At 41.7% G+C, this 17,551-nt stretch overlaps 1 protein-coding gene across 1 annotated transcript in view; it reads left to right on the forward strand.

Annotated features, from left to right (window-relative positions):
- The window catches only part of LOC306741852 (PDZ domain-containing RING finger protein 4), a gene marked incomplete at both ends in the record, with an annotated part of 46,372 nt that extends 37,843 nt beyond the window's left edge, over positions 1 to 8,529 (forward strand). The window contains 5 exons of the mRNA XM_079224176.1: positions 486 to 584; positions 2,774 to 2,836; positions 4,501 to 4,602; positions 5,363 to 5,482; positions 7,072 to 8,529. Coding sequence (XP_079080302.1) covers positions 486 to 584; positions 2,774 to 2,836; positions 4,501 to 4,602; positions 5,363 to 5,482; positions 7,072 to 8,529 — 1,842 coding nt within the window. The remainder of the gene's footprint in view (positions 1 to 485; positions 585 to 2,773; positions 2,837 to 4,500; positions 4,603 to 5,362; positions 5,483 to 7,071) is intronic.
- Positions 8,530 to 17,551: the final 9,022 nt, after the last annotated feature.

Raw genomic sequence — 17,551 nt, forward strand, 5'->3', positions numbered from 1 at the left:
CCGTGAGCACTTCAAGGATTGCTTGAAATGTTCAGGAAAATGGAAATTTGCTCATCAACAATTTTTTAACAACTGGACAGACTCCATCTCCGAAGAAAGATTGTGTGATGTGATCCCAAACACCTGAACCGCTACTAAATGGACCTTGTAGTGCTTCAGGGTCAGTCGGTGCACCTCTTGGAAATGTCTCGACAACTATGAGATGGATTGCCATGAAATTTGGCATTTCAACTAACGAAATCCACATCAGTTTCAGCTATACTTTGTGTAGTGCCAACTAGTAAATGTTAGCATGCTGGCGTGCTAAAATAAGATGTTGAACATGGCCAACTTCATACCTGGTGAACATCAGCATGTTAGCATCACCATAATTGTGCTACAGACAATATCATTTAGCTCAAAGCTACGCTGTGCCTGGCATGCACATCTGCCGACTCTTCGTCTTGCTGTTACATGTTCTGTGTTTTCCCCTCTTTTCTACACAGGAAGTGGAATTGTGTCGACTCAACAGCCAAGAGAAGTTAGGGCTAACTCTGTGCTACAGAACAGATGAAGAGGAGGATGTAGCCATCTACGTCAGTGAGGTGAGTCGATAACGTCCCCTTTAAGATGGGAGACTCTAATGACTTGTATGTCTGACTTGGTTTGGCATGAGGAAGCATTCACTTTTCATACTCACATTTTCCATTTGAGAACTCTCTCTCAACACAGAATCATCTCTGTTTTATCGTTCCCTGCTATCCTTTGCTCCTGGAGATACTGTGGGAAAAAAACATGAAACATAAATGTATCCATCTCCTGCTCGCTATTGTTTATGGCAACCACCACAGTTGGGACTGCCAGCTGAATGAAATGAAATATGAATACTCTTAGGGCAAAAGGTATATGCATATTCTACAGACTTCTTCAGATTTCAGTTCTTTGAAGTCTCATATTTACATATCATACACTGTTGTAGAAAACGACAGTTATCATGGCGAGATAAGAGTGCCTCAGTATGCCTAAACAACTAAGAAAGCTACATTTAATATTCATCTTCCAATGTATGATTTACTTACGTTCTCATGCGAGCAAAGCAGGTTTTTCTTTTAATTGGGTATAGCAATTAAAATGTAACCCTTCCATCAACCACAAATTACATTATTGGACAGTTTGGCAATGTTCTAACTGCTGGACGACACTGTCGGTTACAAATAAGAAATGACTGCCATGACGAATAAAAAACAAACACGTCCAGGTCTTGTTGTTGTTGTGATATGCATGTTAGTAAAATTCACACTTGCATCCACTTATCTTCCACTTGTTGGGAGCATATAAAACACTGTATTCCTTTCTGCTCAACTTTTTCACCGATTCGTTTGAAGTTGAGTCGGACCCTGCAAGGTGTTCGCTCTGAGAGCTGAGCAGAATATAAATCACTGTGGTCCGTGGCTGCTGGCAGCATCCTTAAGCATTCGTTCTGCAAAAAAAAGTAGGGCTGTTAGAAGGGCTGTGCGCTGCATTTAGATGAGGTGGCTGAATGTCACTGTATACAGGATGTGTTAGAGACGGTAGTACTCTGATCTTGCATAAGTAGAGAGAACACATCAACATGGAGTTAAGAACAATGCAAGGTCATTTTACAACAAGCTTAATTTCCCAACTTTGTTGCGCTTGATGAATGGCCACATTGTCTTTTACTTTATGTTGTTAGTAAAGTTTATAAGTTTATCTCCCTCTGTTTCCATTGTGCCTCACAGCACGGTGGTTAAATAATTCAGAAGAACAAGAGCTGAAAGGTACATATCCTTAGGTTCATCCATTTTCTATACCTGTTTAATTCTTCAGGGTCCCAGGGAGCTGCAGTCTATCCCGGTATATAGAGGGCAAAAAGTCTATCCTGGACAAGCCACCAGTCTACTGCAGGGCCAACAGACAAAATCATTCACACTGATGGGAAAATTCAGTTTTCTTTTCATCCCCTTTTATGTCCTGTAGATTGTTATCTTCCCTAAACTAAACAGAAAAGACCAAAGCTGAAAGTCAAAACTGTAACAACAGCCATTTCGTCACTTGCAATGATATCTTCAACAATAGATAGATTCCTTAACGTATCTGTGTTTCAGTTCCCAGTTTGTCGTAGATCTCTCGGGGTTTTGGCTCTCTCCCCATAACTGCAGAAATATTACATTTAATTTCCTCTGGTCCCTCCATTCCTGTCTAGTGACTTTCCTCCCAGTTTAATGAGTGTCCCTCTGTGTAGGGGTGGACTATCATGAAGATGGAGTACCACAGCACCTCACCATCCCCAGAAATCCCGCCCGTTAGGATAGAGTGAAACGAATGGCCCTAGACACCGATTGATTGGCCGATGAAAGAGTGTCCTGCCCTCTTGTCCACAGGCATTAGTTACAGGAGAAGCATGTGCATCATGTATTGAGGCCCAGTTCCAGGCTGTAAACGCTGTATGCAGAGGCTTGTGCTGTATAAATCTGACAGAATATTACAACTACGGCGGGCACAATTGAGATTTTAAGGGATAAAGGTGATGCTCAGAGTTAATGGCTTTGAAAACGGAGCAGGCAGCTGCAGGAAAGCCATTTGACAACAAGATCTTCCCATGTTGACATACTTATTGTTTGCTGCTCACATTATTAACAACAGTCTAGACATGTCTAGCTGGGTGATGTCTACATAATGAGCTGAAACGTTTTCTTTTCAGGCACCTCTTGATTCTCTTTAATGAAGGTTGAAAGTGTTTTAGAGACATCATTTGTTCCCTTTACCTTCACAGATCAGTCCAAACAGCATCGCTGCCAGAGATGGACGCATCCGAGAGGGGGATCGCATTTTACAGGTACAGCAGGCCCCCTCCACACCCAGCTCTCATTAGATTCAATATAAAAACCTGCTTTTATTTTGTCACACTCAAACACCGTCTCCCAGCACGAGTGCCCATTCATTTTTAATGGCAGCGCATTAAAGGGGGAACTCTCCCCCGCTGTGACTGTTAGAGGGGGAGAACTGCCCCCCTGGCTGTTTTAGTTACAGACTCAGCACCAACAGGGGTTTTTAAGAGTTCTGGTTCAGGATGCCTCTGCGCTGCAGCTCACTGCCTCCTGGGGGATAGCTGAGAGGCTATGCCTGTTATTAGCCCCTAGCTTCATCTTCAGGCCTTAGATTCAGAGGAACTCTGCTCCCAACCAGGAGCAGCCGTTGTCAGGGCTGACGGCTGTATAGTGTTGCCTCTGTGTGTAAGGTTGGTAATTATTGTTTTTGTTTATACAAGTAATGGCCTCTAATTGTAATTGCCATTATACCCTTATTAAATTGTTATGACAAACAATTGCCCATTTAACCATTCTGCAGACAGAGCACTTGGAGCAGTGCGTTTAGCCACCTGAAGAATATAAGTCTAATAGTATGTATTTTAAGCTATGTTTTGGTCACCACCATCCTGAGGGAAATATACGGCTATTTAGCTTGATATATGCTAACTATGTTCCACACCTAGCTTTGCACTCTTCCCTACCGTCCCAGGTTTATCAGAGCATTTTCAGCAAACACAGTTGCTTGCTGCTGGATAAACCAAAAACAATCAGTAGCGCTGAGGGGAACAGCAGAGTTGGCTGATGAGTGTCTGTGGAGACACTATCCTTCAGAATAAACAGAGTTTGATCTATTGCTAATATGAAGACTATCGATTGCTGTTGCTTTAGCTGCAGATTAGCAATTGAAAGTGCTGTTCTGAGATGGGTCCTTTTTTATCAACACAAATAAGCAATGAACTGTTCTAACATAAGCGAAGATCTATACATTGAGAAACACAGTAGTATGCTATGGAAATTATGTATTTTAATCAATACAATTGCACATTGTAAGAGGGGAAACTGGATGTGCAGGTGATTATTTGATGCGTGCGGCAGATGCATGAGCACTGTTTAATTCTATATGTCTACAGATGTCGACTATGTGCTGTGTGACTGATTTGAGCCAGAGGAGTGTGTGCACACGTGTGTGTACACGTGTGTGTGTGTGTGTGTGTGTGTGTGTGTGTGTGAGGCAGACCAGTACTCTGGGTACTATTATCCACCAGTGACAGGGCCATTAATCTGCCTGCAAAAAGATGGACGCCCCCTGCCAGTGGACAGTTAATTGTATGGCGAGATGCATGTGCGCTGCCGGATACTTTGGTGAACACAACAGCTCTGTCGGCCCTCGGCCACTGGCCCATTCATAATCACTGCTGGGTCCTGCTTCATATTAGAGAGCATCACGGAGTGTTTACAATTTCCCCGGGAAAAAAGGGCATTATTGTGCAGTCCCCCTTTTATCGTAGTACTTTGTTTTTCTTTAGAGCCTTTTGTATAGGAGATGCTTCATTCTGCCTCACTGTGTGTGTGTGTGTGTGCCTGTGTTCAAATATTTTAATTTGTGTGTAATAAAAAAAAAAAATGTGCTTGCTTGCTTGTGTCCGACTTAATAGAGAGTGTGCTAATCGTGTTTGTATGTCATCCTCAGATTAATGGCCAAGATGTACAAGACAGAGAGGAGGCAATGGCTGCACTCTCCAATGACAATAGTAGGAACATCATACTGCTGGTTGCCAGACCCGAGATGCAGGTTAGAAATTACTACGGTCTTATCCTATATCTTTCACCCACTGACTAAAGCTATGGGTAAAGAAAGAACGACATTCACAGAGTACAGCCCTGAAGGTTTGTCATTTGCATTACACTTGCTGAAAGTAAACCATAGCAATCTGGTGTAGTCAACCCTCCCCTTCACCACAACCACTCCAAGTGGAAGCCACCACTGAGACACCTCATCATGTTTTATTTTTATGTAGCGCCACTGTAATTGACTTCCAACGGTAAGCCATAAAAGCTAATGGCATGCTAATGTGGAGTGAGTTCAGGCCCAAGGCCGATGGCGAATAAGTGAAGGGACTCTGCCGCAGTGCAGATGAGCTAGGAGCAGGAGTAGACTCTTTGTAATTAAATGTGTCCCTCAGTAGTAAATCTGATGTCTTCAGATATGGATCCCATTTGGCTCACATCGAGCAGACAAACAGATGATGGATGGTCTGGCGTAAATGGGTCAAAGGTGGCACTCTTATGTCCATTAAATTCTATTGGCTTGATTTTAAGATCAGAATGTATGTTTTAAAGATGAGGGGTGGCGTTTTGTTGGTTAAGAAATAGGGAGCAGCATATCAGTCAAACACCATATCATATTGATGCTCACTCGGCCTTATTGTAATACTATGCCTTCTGTTATTTGTTTTATTTTATTTTATATCTCAGAAAATCTGATTTGGAGAACCGAACTAAAGCATTTGTTTTAAATTCTCTCTCTTCTCTCTCTCTCTCTATACCATTAGCTGGAGGAGGCCTGGCTGGATGATGAGCACAGCGAGTTCCTGGAGCAGCTGAAGATGGAAATGTTAGAGGAACAACAGCGAGAGGAGATAGAATTGGCTGCTCTGCAGGAGAATGAGCAGGTCAGACAGCAGCAAAACATGCTTTTTCATCTGGGTTTAAGAAACACTGGAGAGCCATATTAGTTTTCATTTTCTCTGAATAGAGCCACTATAAATGAATGAGTCAGAAAGCAATAGATGTAAGGTAACCTTTTCCTTGATTGACAGAATCATAGTACCCAGTGTGGTATGAATATCGTGCCATTAGACTGACCAATAGTTGCTTTGACTGTAATATTCACAGTCAATATCAACCTTAAAATGACTACAGATCTAGCTGGCGGCATTGACGGAGGCAAACTCTTCATTTACTTTCTTGAAACAGTGAAAACAAGCTTTGCCCTTTTGAATTGATTACTACAGAAGCTCCAGGGCCCAAAAAATGGTATTCGGGACAGCCCTAAAAAGAATGATTATGAATATTTATGGAAGGGGACTGTTGAACCATTTAAATTTCAAACATTAGCAATCAGAGCTTTAACTTCAGTTTTTTCAAGAGAATAGCATGCTACAAAAATCCATATCCATGGAACTTCAAAGATGAGACGGAGAGGAAACGATCCCTAAAGTAAAAGAGCTGTATAACAGAGTTATGCACAACAGAATTATGTAATCCTTCAGGAGAATGTGGAATAGGGTTGCACTTCTTGAACTCAACAGAAGAAAACACCAGAGTACCATTCAAAGTTCATTAACATTATATAACATTAGTGAATGCATTTAAAACAAATTTGCAAGCATACTTACATATGAGTGGAAATAATCAAAACAGGCTTGCATAGCTCAATAGGTAGCTCACCAGGTAGCTCAATAGGTAGCTTACCCGGTAGCTCACCAGGTAGCTCACCCGGTAGCTCACCAGGTAGCTCACCCGGTAGCTCACTAGGTAGCCCACCAGGTAGCCCACCAGGTAGCCCACCAGGTAGCTCAATAGGTAGCTTACCATGTAGCTCAATAGGTAGCTTACCATGTAGCTCAATAGGTAGCTTACCCAGTAGCTCACCAGGTAGCTCACCCGGTAGCTCACTAGGTAGCCCACCAGGTAGCCCACCAGGTAGCCCACCAGGTAGCTCAATAGGTAGCTTACCATGTAGCTCAATAGGTAGCTTACCATGTAGCTCAATAGGTAGCTTACCATGTAGCTCAATAGGTATCTTACCAGGTAGCTCAATAGGTAACCGACCAGGTAGCTCAATAGGTAACCAACCAGGTAGCTCAATAGGTAACCAACCAGGTAGCTCAATAGGTAACCAACTAGGTAGCTCAATAGGTAACCAACCAGGTAGCTCAATAGGTAACCGACCAGGTAGCTCAATAGGTAGCTTACCATGTAGCTCAATAGGTAGCTTGCCATGTAGCTCAATCGGTAACCGACCATGTAGCTCAATCGGTAACCGACCATGTAGCTCAATAGGTAGCGTGGGCACCCCTTTTCACAAAGTTGAGTCCTTAGCAGCGTACTGTTCCCTTTCTATCTCCCTTTCCAGTCTGTCTTAAAAACATCTTATGTGGATCATTCAAATATATCAATCACAATTATTAGAATGCTGCATGTGTTGAAAGTGCCATATGTCAATAAAAAAAAAGATGGTCTTGTTCATTATTTTCAGAGAGCTGAAGATGACAAGCCCACCTGCTCCACACTCCCCCATCATAAGGATAGCGTACTGAGTATAAAAGACAGAATGGCGAGCTCAGAGCATAATGTCCTGGCACACATCCAGAGACGTTTGTCCCAGTGCCTGAGGGACAATCGGGACACACACTGTATCACCGGCTCCACGCGGCTGGAGGACAAAGAGGATGAGGACGATGATGAGACGGAGGGTGATCGTTTCCAGCAGCTCCTGGAGCTGAAGTGTCAGATACGTAACAGCGGCGAGTACGACCTGTTCTACAGCCGCCGCAGCACCATTGAGTGCAGCATTGGGGAGCAGGGCGGCGTCCAGCATGAGCTACGTATGCTCAACGACGAGCTGCGCAGCATCGAACTAGAATGTCAGAACATCATGCAGGCCCATAACCTTCGTAAAGGCCAGCAGTCTCCCTCCACGGGCCACACTGCACCTTTAACCAAAAACCAAAGCCTCCATCGAAGTGGCAAGCTGGTTGACATTAATGGGAGGCTGGAGAAATCTGACAAGGACAGCTCCAGTGCCTATAACACAGCGGAAAGTTCACGAAGCACCCCTCTGGCAATGGACCGCTCCCCGGAGCACTCACTCCAGAGAATGGTCAGCCTTACCAACCAGAGGAACCTGTGCAGTGGCCTTGCCAGTGGCACTTCTCTAAGCCCAAGCCCCATCCCAGCATGCCGTGCTCAATTCACAGGGTTAAGAAGCAGCCCTGACCACAGCAATCCTGAGTCGAGCCAAACAACTCAGGCTGAGGAGGAAAGCAAGGGGGAATTAAAGCCACTTGCCTCCCATATTCCTTACTTCTCTCCATCCCACAGTTCCCAGCAGCGGCAGGTCAACATCCCAGCACATGCCCGCCACTACCAGAGCTACATGCAGCTGATCCAGCAGAGCTCAGCTGTGGAGTACGCTCAGAGCCAGCTCAGCCTGGTCAGTGTCTGCAAAGAGCCTCAGAGGCCCATTAATGAGCCCAAGATGGAGTGGAAGGTCAAGATACGCAGCGACGGCACGCGCTACATCACCAAGAGGCCTGTGAGGGACAAGATCCTGAGGGAGCGAGCCCTAAAGATTAAAGAAGAGCGCAGTGGGGGAATGACCACGGATGATGATGCGATGAGTGAAATGAAGATGGGGAGGTACTGGAGTAAAGAGGAAAGGAAGCAGCACCTGGTCAGAGCGAAAGAACAGAGGAAAAGGCGAGAGTTCATGCAGCAGAGTCGGCTGGAAAGTTTGAAGGAGAACCCTCAGAGCAGCAATGAGGGGCGCAAGGAAGTCAGCATTATAGAGCTCAGTCAGAAGAAGATGATGAAGAAACGCAACAAGAAGATCCTGGACAACTGGATGACCATCCAGGAGCTGATGACTCATGGTACTAAGGCCCCTGAGGGAGCCAAGGTGCACAACGCCTTCCTGTCAGTCACTACTGTATAAAACACACACATTCTACCCCATGCGGTATAATATACTTGCCTCGTTCAATGTGGCGTTTTTATGAGGACAATAGGAATTTTTTTCACACTTTGTAACCCAAAAAGCATTTTGTAAAGAATTTATCAGCGGTGTCATTGCATTTTCTTCATGTTTTTCAGTATGGTTTTTCACTTCACTCTGCCCGGAAAAACAGCATTTTTCTATGAAATTATGACGATATAATTATTTTATTACTTCGCTCTAAACATTTTTATCTTTTCAATTCTATTTTCATATTTATGTTGTAACCACATACTCAAATGGTTGTATGAGCATATTAGGAAAAGTATTTTCTTTTATGTATTATGTACACTTGCCAATTGCAACACACAATGAATCAGTGGGTTCTCCTGCCTTTCACTCACTTTTTAATGCTCCTTACATTTGCAGATCTACTTATCCTTTTCAAGCTGAAATCCATAACTCTTTCAATGTTGTCGAGAGACAGTTAATATAATGTTTTTTTAGGCTATTGGTGCTTAGACATGGCCTAAAAGTCCACTTTTCACAAAGTACAACAGTTAAGCATACAAATAACAGAACATTATAATAGATTACATTTTGCTCACAGTTAAATAAATAAGTAAGTTAAAATAAGGTACAAATTCCAGCTTCAAAAAAGGGACAAATGTCGTACATTCGGAATCATAGTACTGTATAACTTGTTTCTGGTAAAAGATTGACCATAACTACAGCAAGAATGTGTTTAATCCTGAAAATTTAAGGAATTGGAAATTCATCCCAGAAAGAGAAAAACTCAGTGTTTCACCATACTGCCATGTCTCTTTTGGGGGAAAGACATTCTTGAGATTTTAGATTACTGAACATTGTTAATATGAGCAAAGGTTTCTGGTAAAAAAAAAATGTATTACCAATTTATAAAAGCATCTGTTAAAAATGTAATACCTCATGTTACACTGTAAACTCTTCTATGTTGTTTCGGTAATTTGGGAATTTGAGCCACAACTGACAAAGTTACAAACATGGAAACAATACTTCAGAAGCTGCTACACTGACAGGTCAATGGGAAAATAACTGTGTGTTATGTAGTATATATATATATATTTATATATATATATATATATATATATATATATATATAGTACTGACAAGATTATTTAGTGTAAAGGAACACAAACGTCCTAAAACATTCGGACTCATTAGTGCTGCAGCTTTGTGTGCAGGGTTTGCAGCTTTGGGTACAAAATATTTTGGATTCATATCTTGACTTTTTTTCTACATATTCAACAACAGATGGACCTGCTCATAGCTTTTACATACCAGTATTTTTACATCAACACACACCTTTACTCAGCATAGCCTTAACAGTAAAAACGCTTGTGTCGCAAACTGATTTCATACACAAACAAACTGTCTCTGGATATCTCTGTGCAACGGAGAGCTATTATTCAGCCTTATTCATACATTGTATAATTTGAGTTTTTAAGCAGCTGGAAAATATCATAAATAGCATATAGTCGTTACTGAATGTTTGCAGTTACATTAAACATGTGTTGGGATGATTGCCACTGAGCAGGACTCAGAAACACATCATATACGATCATTGAAAAACTAAACTGGTGAAATGAATGGGTTGCATTTATCAACAGACTTTTTAGTCCCGTTCCATGTACAGTATACTCATTCTAAATGACCCATTTTTAACTGAAATATTGTACATTTTAAATTTTAAACCGATCCCTGTATTTGTTTTGAGTCGTTGTCAATGGTCTAATTTCGAGTAATGCGTAGTTGGCACATTTGTAGCCGGGTAAAATGTGTGATAATGGTGATCTTTGCAAAAGAAATGATAATAAATTATTGTTTTTTGGTAAAACATCGCTCAGGATCATGTTTGTTTTTTGTGGGGAGAACCAGAATCTGTTGAATTGTGCAGGAAAGCATTCAACCGGTGAATGATGAACCTTTACCTTTACATGATACTGCACTCAGCGAGGTTTCAGCACATACAATTTGTAATGAAAAGTTATTTTTCTTCGTTATCTTTCAAATCTGTTCATAATTTGACCTGTGAAGCAGGCTGGTGGGAAAATGAGCAACGGCAACAATCTGTGCTGTTCTTCTGAGAGACAATGTATAAAGAAGAGAGGTGGAGGCTGTTTGGAAAAAGTGAACCGTGGAAATACCAGAAACAAAAGTACATAAAGTCACCGGTGTAAAGACCAGTCTGGTGAAACAGAACAAAATTACTTGTTCACTGAACACTCGTTTACCACATATCTCCTGAAGAGTGACTTTTTTCCTCCCTTCTCAGAGTATGTTAAGTGATTAAACAGAAGGAGATTTCAATTAAAATCACCTTCCACTTGGATGGCTTTGTGTTCATTAAAATGTACCAACCACTTAATCATTGCTATGGCCTTGTCATATGCGGGGGAGAGCTTCAGTATTATCTGAAGTTGTCAGTGTGCTGAAGCTGAAATTGGAGTGTCACGGATACTGCCTGAAGACTCTTCTGTGCTTCTGTGTTTCCATTTCAAACTTGGCTCCTTTATATTTTACCAGTTTCTTAAAATAGAACAAGTCTTCCTCCTAATATTATTATACACATACTTAAAAAAAAAGAAGTAGAAATTGTTCTTGGTTACCCGTAAGCATTAGGTCTTGTGGTTTTGTAACCAAGCATTTATTTGCACTGTTCTATGTATGTCATATTTTCATATTTTCAAACTGGCCTTTGAAGGACTCATCCAACTCCTTACAAGACAAAAAAGGCCATTGTTCAGACTGTGTGTAACTATGAAAGCGCTTTCTACCAACACACTCCTTTCATTTACATACAATACGGTTTTATAATGCCAAGGAATCACATCGAGTGCGATTCTGAGGTTGTACTATGTCAATGCCTTCCATTTCCATTAAAGTCTGTGGCACTTAAAAGCATCTCCAATTATACAGCGACCAAACATTAACATCCAAGCTGGTGTTGAAAAGTAGACTCCTGCCGTTTCCGAGCCCATTTGCCGTCCCCTCATTTAATTATTCTCTCCGTCTGAAAAGACCGAGACCATTTAAATGCCAACGAAAAAGCCACAGAAGAAAAAGCGGCGTGAGTGGTACCAACTAACGCCTGAACTAGCCGGAGTACTCGCTAACTAATTAAGTTCATCCCTGAGCCCCTGAAAGACAGAGTCAGGTGTAATTAAAATCGAGCCTGTGACAGCCATGGCATTTGTCAGAGCTTCCCAGCAGTTCAAATACCAGTACTGACAGAAATGTCAAACCGATAGCGGGTGGCTCATCTCCTCTTCAGCGCTCCACACAAACACAAGCACCGCCATTGCCTCGGTTACACATTTTTGCTGATAACCTTTAGGATTCCCTGAACAGCAAAAACTACAAATTCTCTCCCATTATTCATCCATGGAGGCCCATATTTGTTGACATACGGATCCACTTGACATGTGGTGGTGCAATCTACTTCATAGTGCCTCCTCTCTCTCCTAATCTCGGAGAGCTTGTAACAAACTGGTAATTGCCTTGGATGATGCGTCTCTCGATCGAATTGATGGCCGCCGTGATCTTTGATATCGTAACTGCTGTGTTGTGATAATTGGACGTATCACGCCAGATGTAGCGGTGTGTACGCGGGTGATACGGACAGACTGCTACTACTGAGCCAGCTGTTCTGAATATATATGCCTTAATCAAGCAGGCGACCATAACGAGCGCGTTGATAGAGAATTATGGGGCATGGAATCACTTAACACCTCCTCCCAAAGTCCCTATGTGTCATCCTTAAGGGAATGGAGCATGTCTGGACAGAATTCCACGGCTATCCATCCAATAGGTGAGATATTTCAGTCTGGACAAAAGTTACCAACCAACTAACCAACAGACCGACGGTCGTTTATACAGTCAATGCTACTTGCGTGGCTGAAAAAAAGAACAATTTAAAAAACATGTTTGCGAGAGAGACCTTTGGGTTTAAATGTTAAACACATTACAAATGCACAGTGGTGACATTTTTGCTCAGATATTCTTTCTTTACATGTACTATGAACTTTGGAGATTCTAGGCAGCAGAAAAGTGGAAAGCCATGCCGTGTGTTGATCACTTCAGACTCTCCCATATTATGGTGCTTCGAGGGCCTCCGCACATTTCGTTATGCCGAAACGAACAAGTGTGTTTCACGTTCAGTTCACTCTGCATTTCCAGCGTCACAAAACCTGGTTTATAGCCAAGTGTCTACAGCCGACTGTAAATATAATACGAAAGGTTACAGGTTAATAGTTTAAAAGTCTAATCTTCTGTTGTCTCACTATTTGCTTCATCACAACTATGTGTACAAACTCTCTGCTGTTAATGTTTGTGTGCCATTATTGGCAGAGATCTTTTATTGTGTCTGTGAACCATTGGGACCTTTGTTTCTTTCTTTACACCCTGCTTTATGTGTCATTTGTTGTTTCATTTTCACCTCAACCAAATGCATTCGGGGACCTATTCAGCAAAAAGCTGTGAATATTTCAGAGCATAATTAGAGCTCTAATTACAATTCATTATTTCTAAAAATGGGTAAACCAAACTGCAATACTACTGCAACACTACTGCAACGGTTTCAATGTACTATTTGGATCACAATTAAAATATATATGATATTCCCAAAATCATATTGTACTACTGTTAGCCATGAGCAGAGATAGGCTAGTATAGTATTTTAGATATAGCAGATTTTAAGAGCTGGCAAAAACCCAGGTGGATACATAACTTTTCTGCAACATTCAGCTCAGAATATTACTAAAGTTCTACAAGAGGTTTACTGCAATGTATTCAAACTAAACTAAAACTACTTCACTAACTCATGTTCAGTCATTTAAATACTGCTAGGCTTTAATTTGGGATTAATCCAAGCCCTCAGGTCTTAGACAAAATGTGTATTTTTACTGTCGCTTCCCACTCAGCCCTACACACTTATTACCTATAACAGTTATTCAATACTATTATTTAGTCAAAATCACATCCACCAGCCTCCCCAAACTAAACTGGTAAACCGACTCTCCCCCTGGTGTTTTTACTAACCTCCCAGGTGGAAATGATTGACAGGTGTAGTCAACCATGCAAACATGTTGGATACAAATGTAACACTTGCCCATTTTCACATTCATTGTCTATGAATTCTATTAACATTACCGTAAAGTTTCTGTTTTCCTTATTCATGAGCTGTGGATCAGAGTCCGTATCCAATAGAAATTACAAATGCGATTCTGAGACTGTGATTGCCTCGCTGAGCTGGAGAATTAATAAATAATGTCTGGCAGTCGGTGCATCGGCTCTGTTTCACTTTTATTACACAATGTAAACACTGACCTCCCCGCCCCCTTCACATGTGTTTTTCAGTGTCAGCACCGTTTCTTAAAAGAGGGCTCTTTCATTAGTCACGGTAAACTCATCAGCTCCCATGTCATATTCATGTGTATTACACTATGCCGTCCTGCCATGATGGAATTAACTGGACCTATCTTCAAATTGATTTAATTGGCTCCTAGAGTGCTTCCTAATGAAATTGTAGCTTCCAGAGTGTGACGCAAACTCATATCTGCACTCCTGCTATTTTAAAAGTTGATGCAGTGCAGCGTCAAACAGCAGGATATTTTGCTTGTTCAGTTGCATTATGGGTAGCAGATCACCTGCATTGAGTAATGAGAATCTTGCCAACAGGCCTTGCTGATCAGAGCTCAGCTCGTCACTGCTTCCAGGCTTTGCCACAGGCGAGTGAAGCTGGGTAAGTTACACACAGGGCCTCTGCAGAGAGAGCGCCAGTAAATAACGACCTCACTATGCATAGCAACTGCTTCTTTTGGATCATCTACATGTTGCAAATAAAGTAAAGTTGTATTGACTGACTTTTCACATGCACATCACCCAAAATGACAATGAGCAAATATCTGTTTAAAGAGTTAAACCTCAATGTCCCCAAATTACATAATGTGACATTAATGTGACAAACTGCAGACATCAGCATTAACAAGCCAACTGGTGTGTGATTATTTATTAAAACAAAGGTTCGGATAATTTTACTGTCACATTTACAGGGGGTGATATGCTCTTCTCTACTAGCCCCGGTTTGTCATTAAGGCTGTTTACAGAACAAAGAATTAAAACCCAGTGCAGCTTGATTTAAATGTTATTGTGATTAAGGACACATTGGGTCTTAAGGAATGGCCAATATCGTCCAACATTACATGCTAACTTTACAAATATGTGAGGGATAGCCTGATGAGTCACGACCGAGTGTGAAAGGCAGAGACTCAGGAGCAGAGGGAACAAACAGGAGGCCAGGTGGAATGCTAAATCAAAAAGTACTTTACTTACTCAAAGTCACATAACAAGGGAACAGACTGGTACCGGAAACAAACTAAACTACGGCTTTAAGGCGCTCCAACATGCGGGTAGACAAAGAAGACCAACCTGCAAATGACAAGGGAAAGACACAGACTAAATACACAGGGGAAGATAGGCAACGAGGCACAGGTGGAAACAATGAGGGCGGGGCTTTGCAATCACACAGGGGGCGGAGTCTGGAACGACGAGAACAGGTGAAAGGAATAAACAATCAGGAAACACTGGGAAGACACACACAGAATACACAGGGTGTTACACTATGTGATTTACTAATGTTGAAATGCTAACGGCCCCATCTCATCTTGTGCTTTGTTCGGAGAAAGACTGGGAAAACACATCAAAGCTAAATAAGTGCCGTTGCTCAATTAGCCACCAAACTTCTGCAACTCAAAACTTGTTCATTATTATGTGCTCCTTTCTCCTCCATTATAAAGTGCATTTACTATTTCATCATTTTATACTATTTGTCCTTATTGAGATGACAGTGTCAGCTCCTGTACATGATTATCTGCATTGCCTCTGAAGTGAGCTGAACACGGGGCGCTGCTGTCCAAACGAGGCTGATGAACAACAGAGAGACTGAGTGAATGCAAAAGGGAGGCTGATGCACTTGACTGCGCGACAGTGAGTCTTTACACAGTGACTGACCTTGAGGCTGGAGTGCACCATTATACTTTATTACATTCGGTTACAGAAGTCTGTGCAGGCTTAACGATTCATGGCTACTGATTTCATAGTGCATTTCATAGTGCTTTGCAGACCATTTGACAGTGCTGAGTTTTAAGTCCACGGCGTAGAAGTGGCTGCAGCCACTGAGGATAACTGCTTTTGTTTCAAATGGTATTTGGTGTCAAAAAGTCAAGTTCAGATGGGACAATGGCCCACACAGATGCAGACAGAATGAGCCAAAATCCCACAGCACAGCATGCTAACACTATATCCGTGCCCCCTCTTGGCCTGTCTTTACTTTCTTCTCTCCATAAGTGGAAAAAGGTTTCTAATATTAAGATAGCCCCTTGGTACATTTAAGAGAAGGTCACATTTTGAAAGAATGTGGCGCAAAGCATACATCACAGATGCTATTAGCTTTAATATCAACACCTGCAGTCTCACTAATGGTGCAGATTCAAAAAGTGGAGCAGTAGAATACTCACTGGGAGCAAAACACACAGCAAAATGTGCCGATGCTCCCAATGGCGAATAGGCTATCATTCATTGTCACCTCGATGCTCTTTTTTCGGAATATCCTATCTGCATGGCACACTGGTTGTTCCCTGTGGATTGCTTTATTATCGCAGGGTAGCTTCAGTACGCTTAACCTAGTTTAACAGATACACAGAATTATCAGCAAAGTCACATCGAACTGAAGTCTATTGGAATCCATACGTACTGAAGCTATGTATGGATTCCAATAGACGTCAGCTCAATGTGACTTTGCTGATAATTCTGTTTATCTGTTACACTAGGTTAAGGAGACAGAATTTCATTATATAATGTTGTAATGAAAAATGTGTTAACATCAGTAAGAGACTACAAGTGTTTTCTGTGCATAAGCAATATGCTTTTGGGGATTTTAATCATTTTCTAATGCAATATTGAATCCCATTTTGAATCATTGGCTGCTTATATTCTGCCATAGTGGTCTGACATAGGTACTCTGAGAAAAACTCTCTTGGATACCCTTGAGCTCAAATCTCCTCAGGTGTGCCCGCTGCTCTTTAGGCAATTGGGGAATGAGCAAACGGAGAATAAATATATATATATATATATATATATATATATATATATATATATATATTTGTCATTATAAAGTATGTATAGTTATGAGCATAACTGTTGTGTTGTGGTGCAATCAATTAAAATAGATTGTGGAGGGTATGTTTTAAGGAAATTGGTGTACACAGCCATTGCAGAGTGGGTATTTCCATTATCTTAAGTGCATGTGATTTTGTTTAGGACAGCATTTTTAGCAAACAAGAAACATCTATGATGGGAAAATCTGCCCATATGAGCATCTGAAAACAAACTCTGATCAGACACCATTGGTGAGGAAATTATCCATCCATATCTCTGTCACATCCCCTGTGCCAGGGATATGGATGGATTTTCCTGGGAGTTTTCAAGCTCTGTCTTCTCAGTGGAGAACATGTATATGTCCGCAGTTACCTGTACTTTGTCTACCCACACTCACACACCTGAGTTTTTACTTTGGCAATCGGGATTTCAGAACCAGTAGTATGCATGTAAGTGAGTCCAACAATAAATAGTGGTACCGCTCCAGTTCCGGTTGTTTCCCCACTACAGAGGTGACGTCCCGAGAGCCAGTCTGCAATGCAAGGTGTCCGCATGCCCCAGTCCCCGCCTTCGCCTGCTGGCTCACAATGCACCCGAGCCTAATTCCTACCCCTACAAGTGCTGGGCCCACACTATGCAGATTTGTCGGGCTGTGCCCTGCTTTGCCCCATGTGTCAAGGTTTAAGCAGAATGAATAAAAGATGCACAGATGCAGGATCTTCAAAGGCTGTCACATTTGACAGCTCTGAAAAAAAAATATATAATATATCAGTAACCAGGCAGCATTATTGCAGCATTTTACATTAAAAATCCTCCTTCTCGGATT

The sequence above is a fragment of the Taurulus bubalis genome (assembly GCF_910589615.1).
Source record: "Taurulus bubalis genome assembly, chromosome: 9".
NCBI classification, from domain to species: domain Eukaryota; kingdom Metazoa; phylum Chordata; class Actinopteri; order Perciformes; family Cottidae; genus Taurulus; species Taurulus bubalis.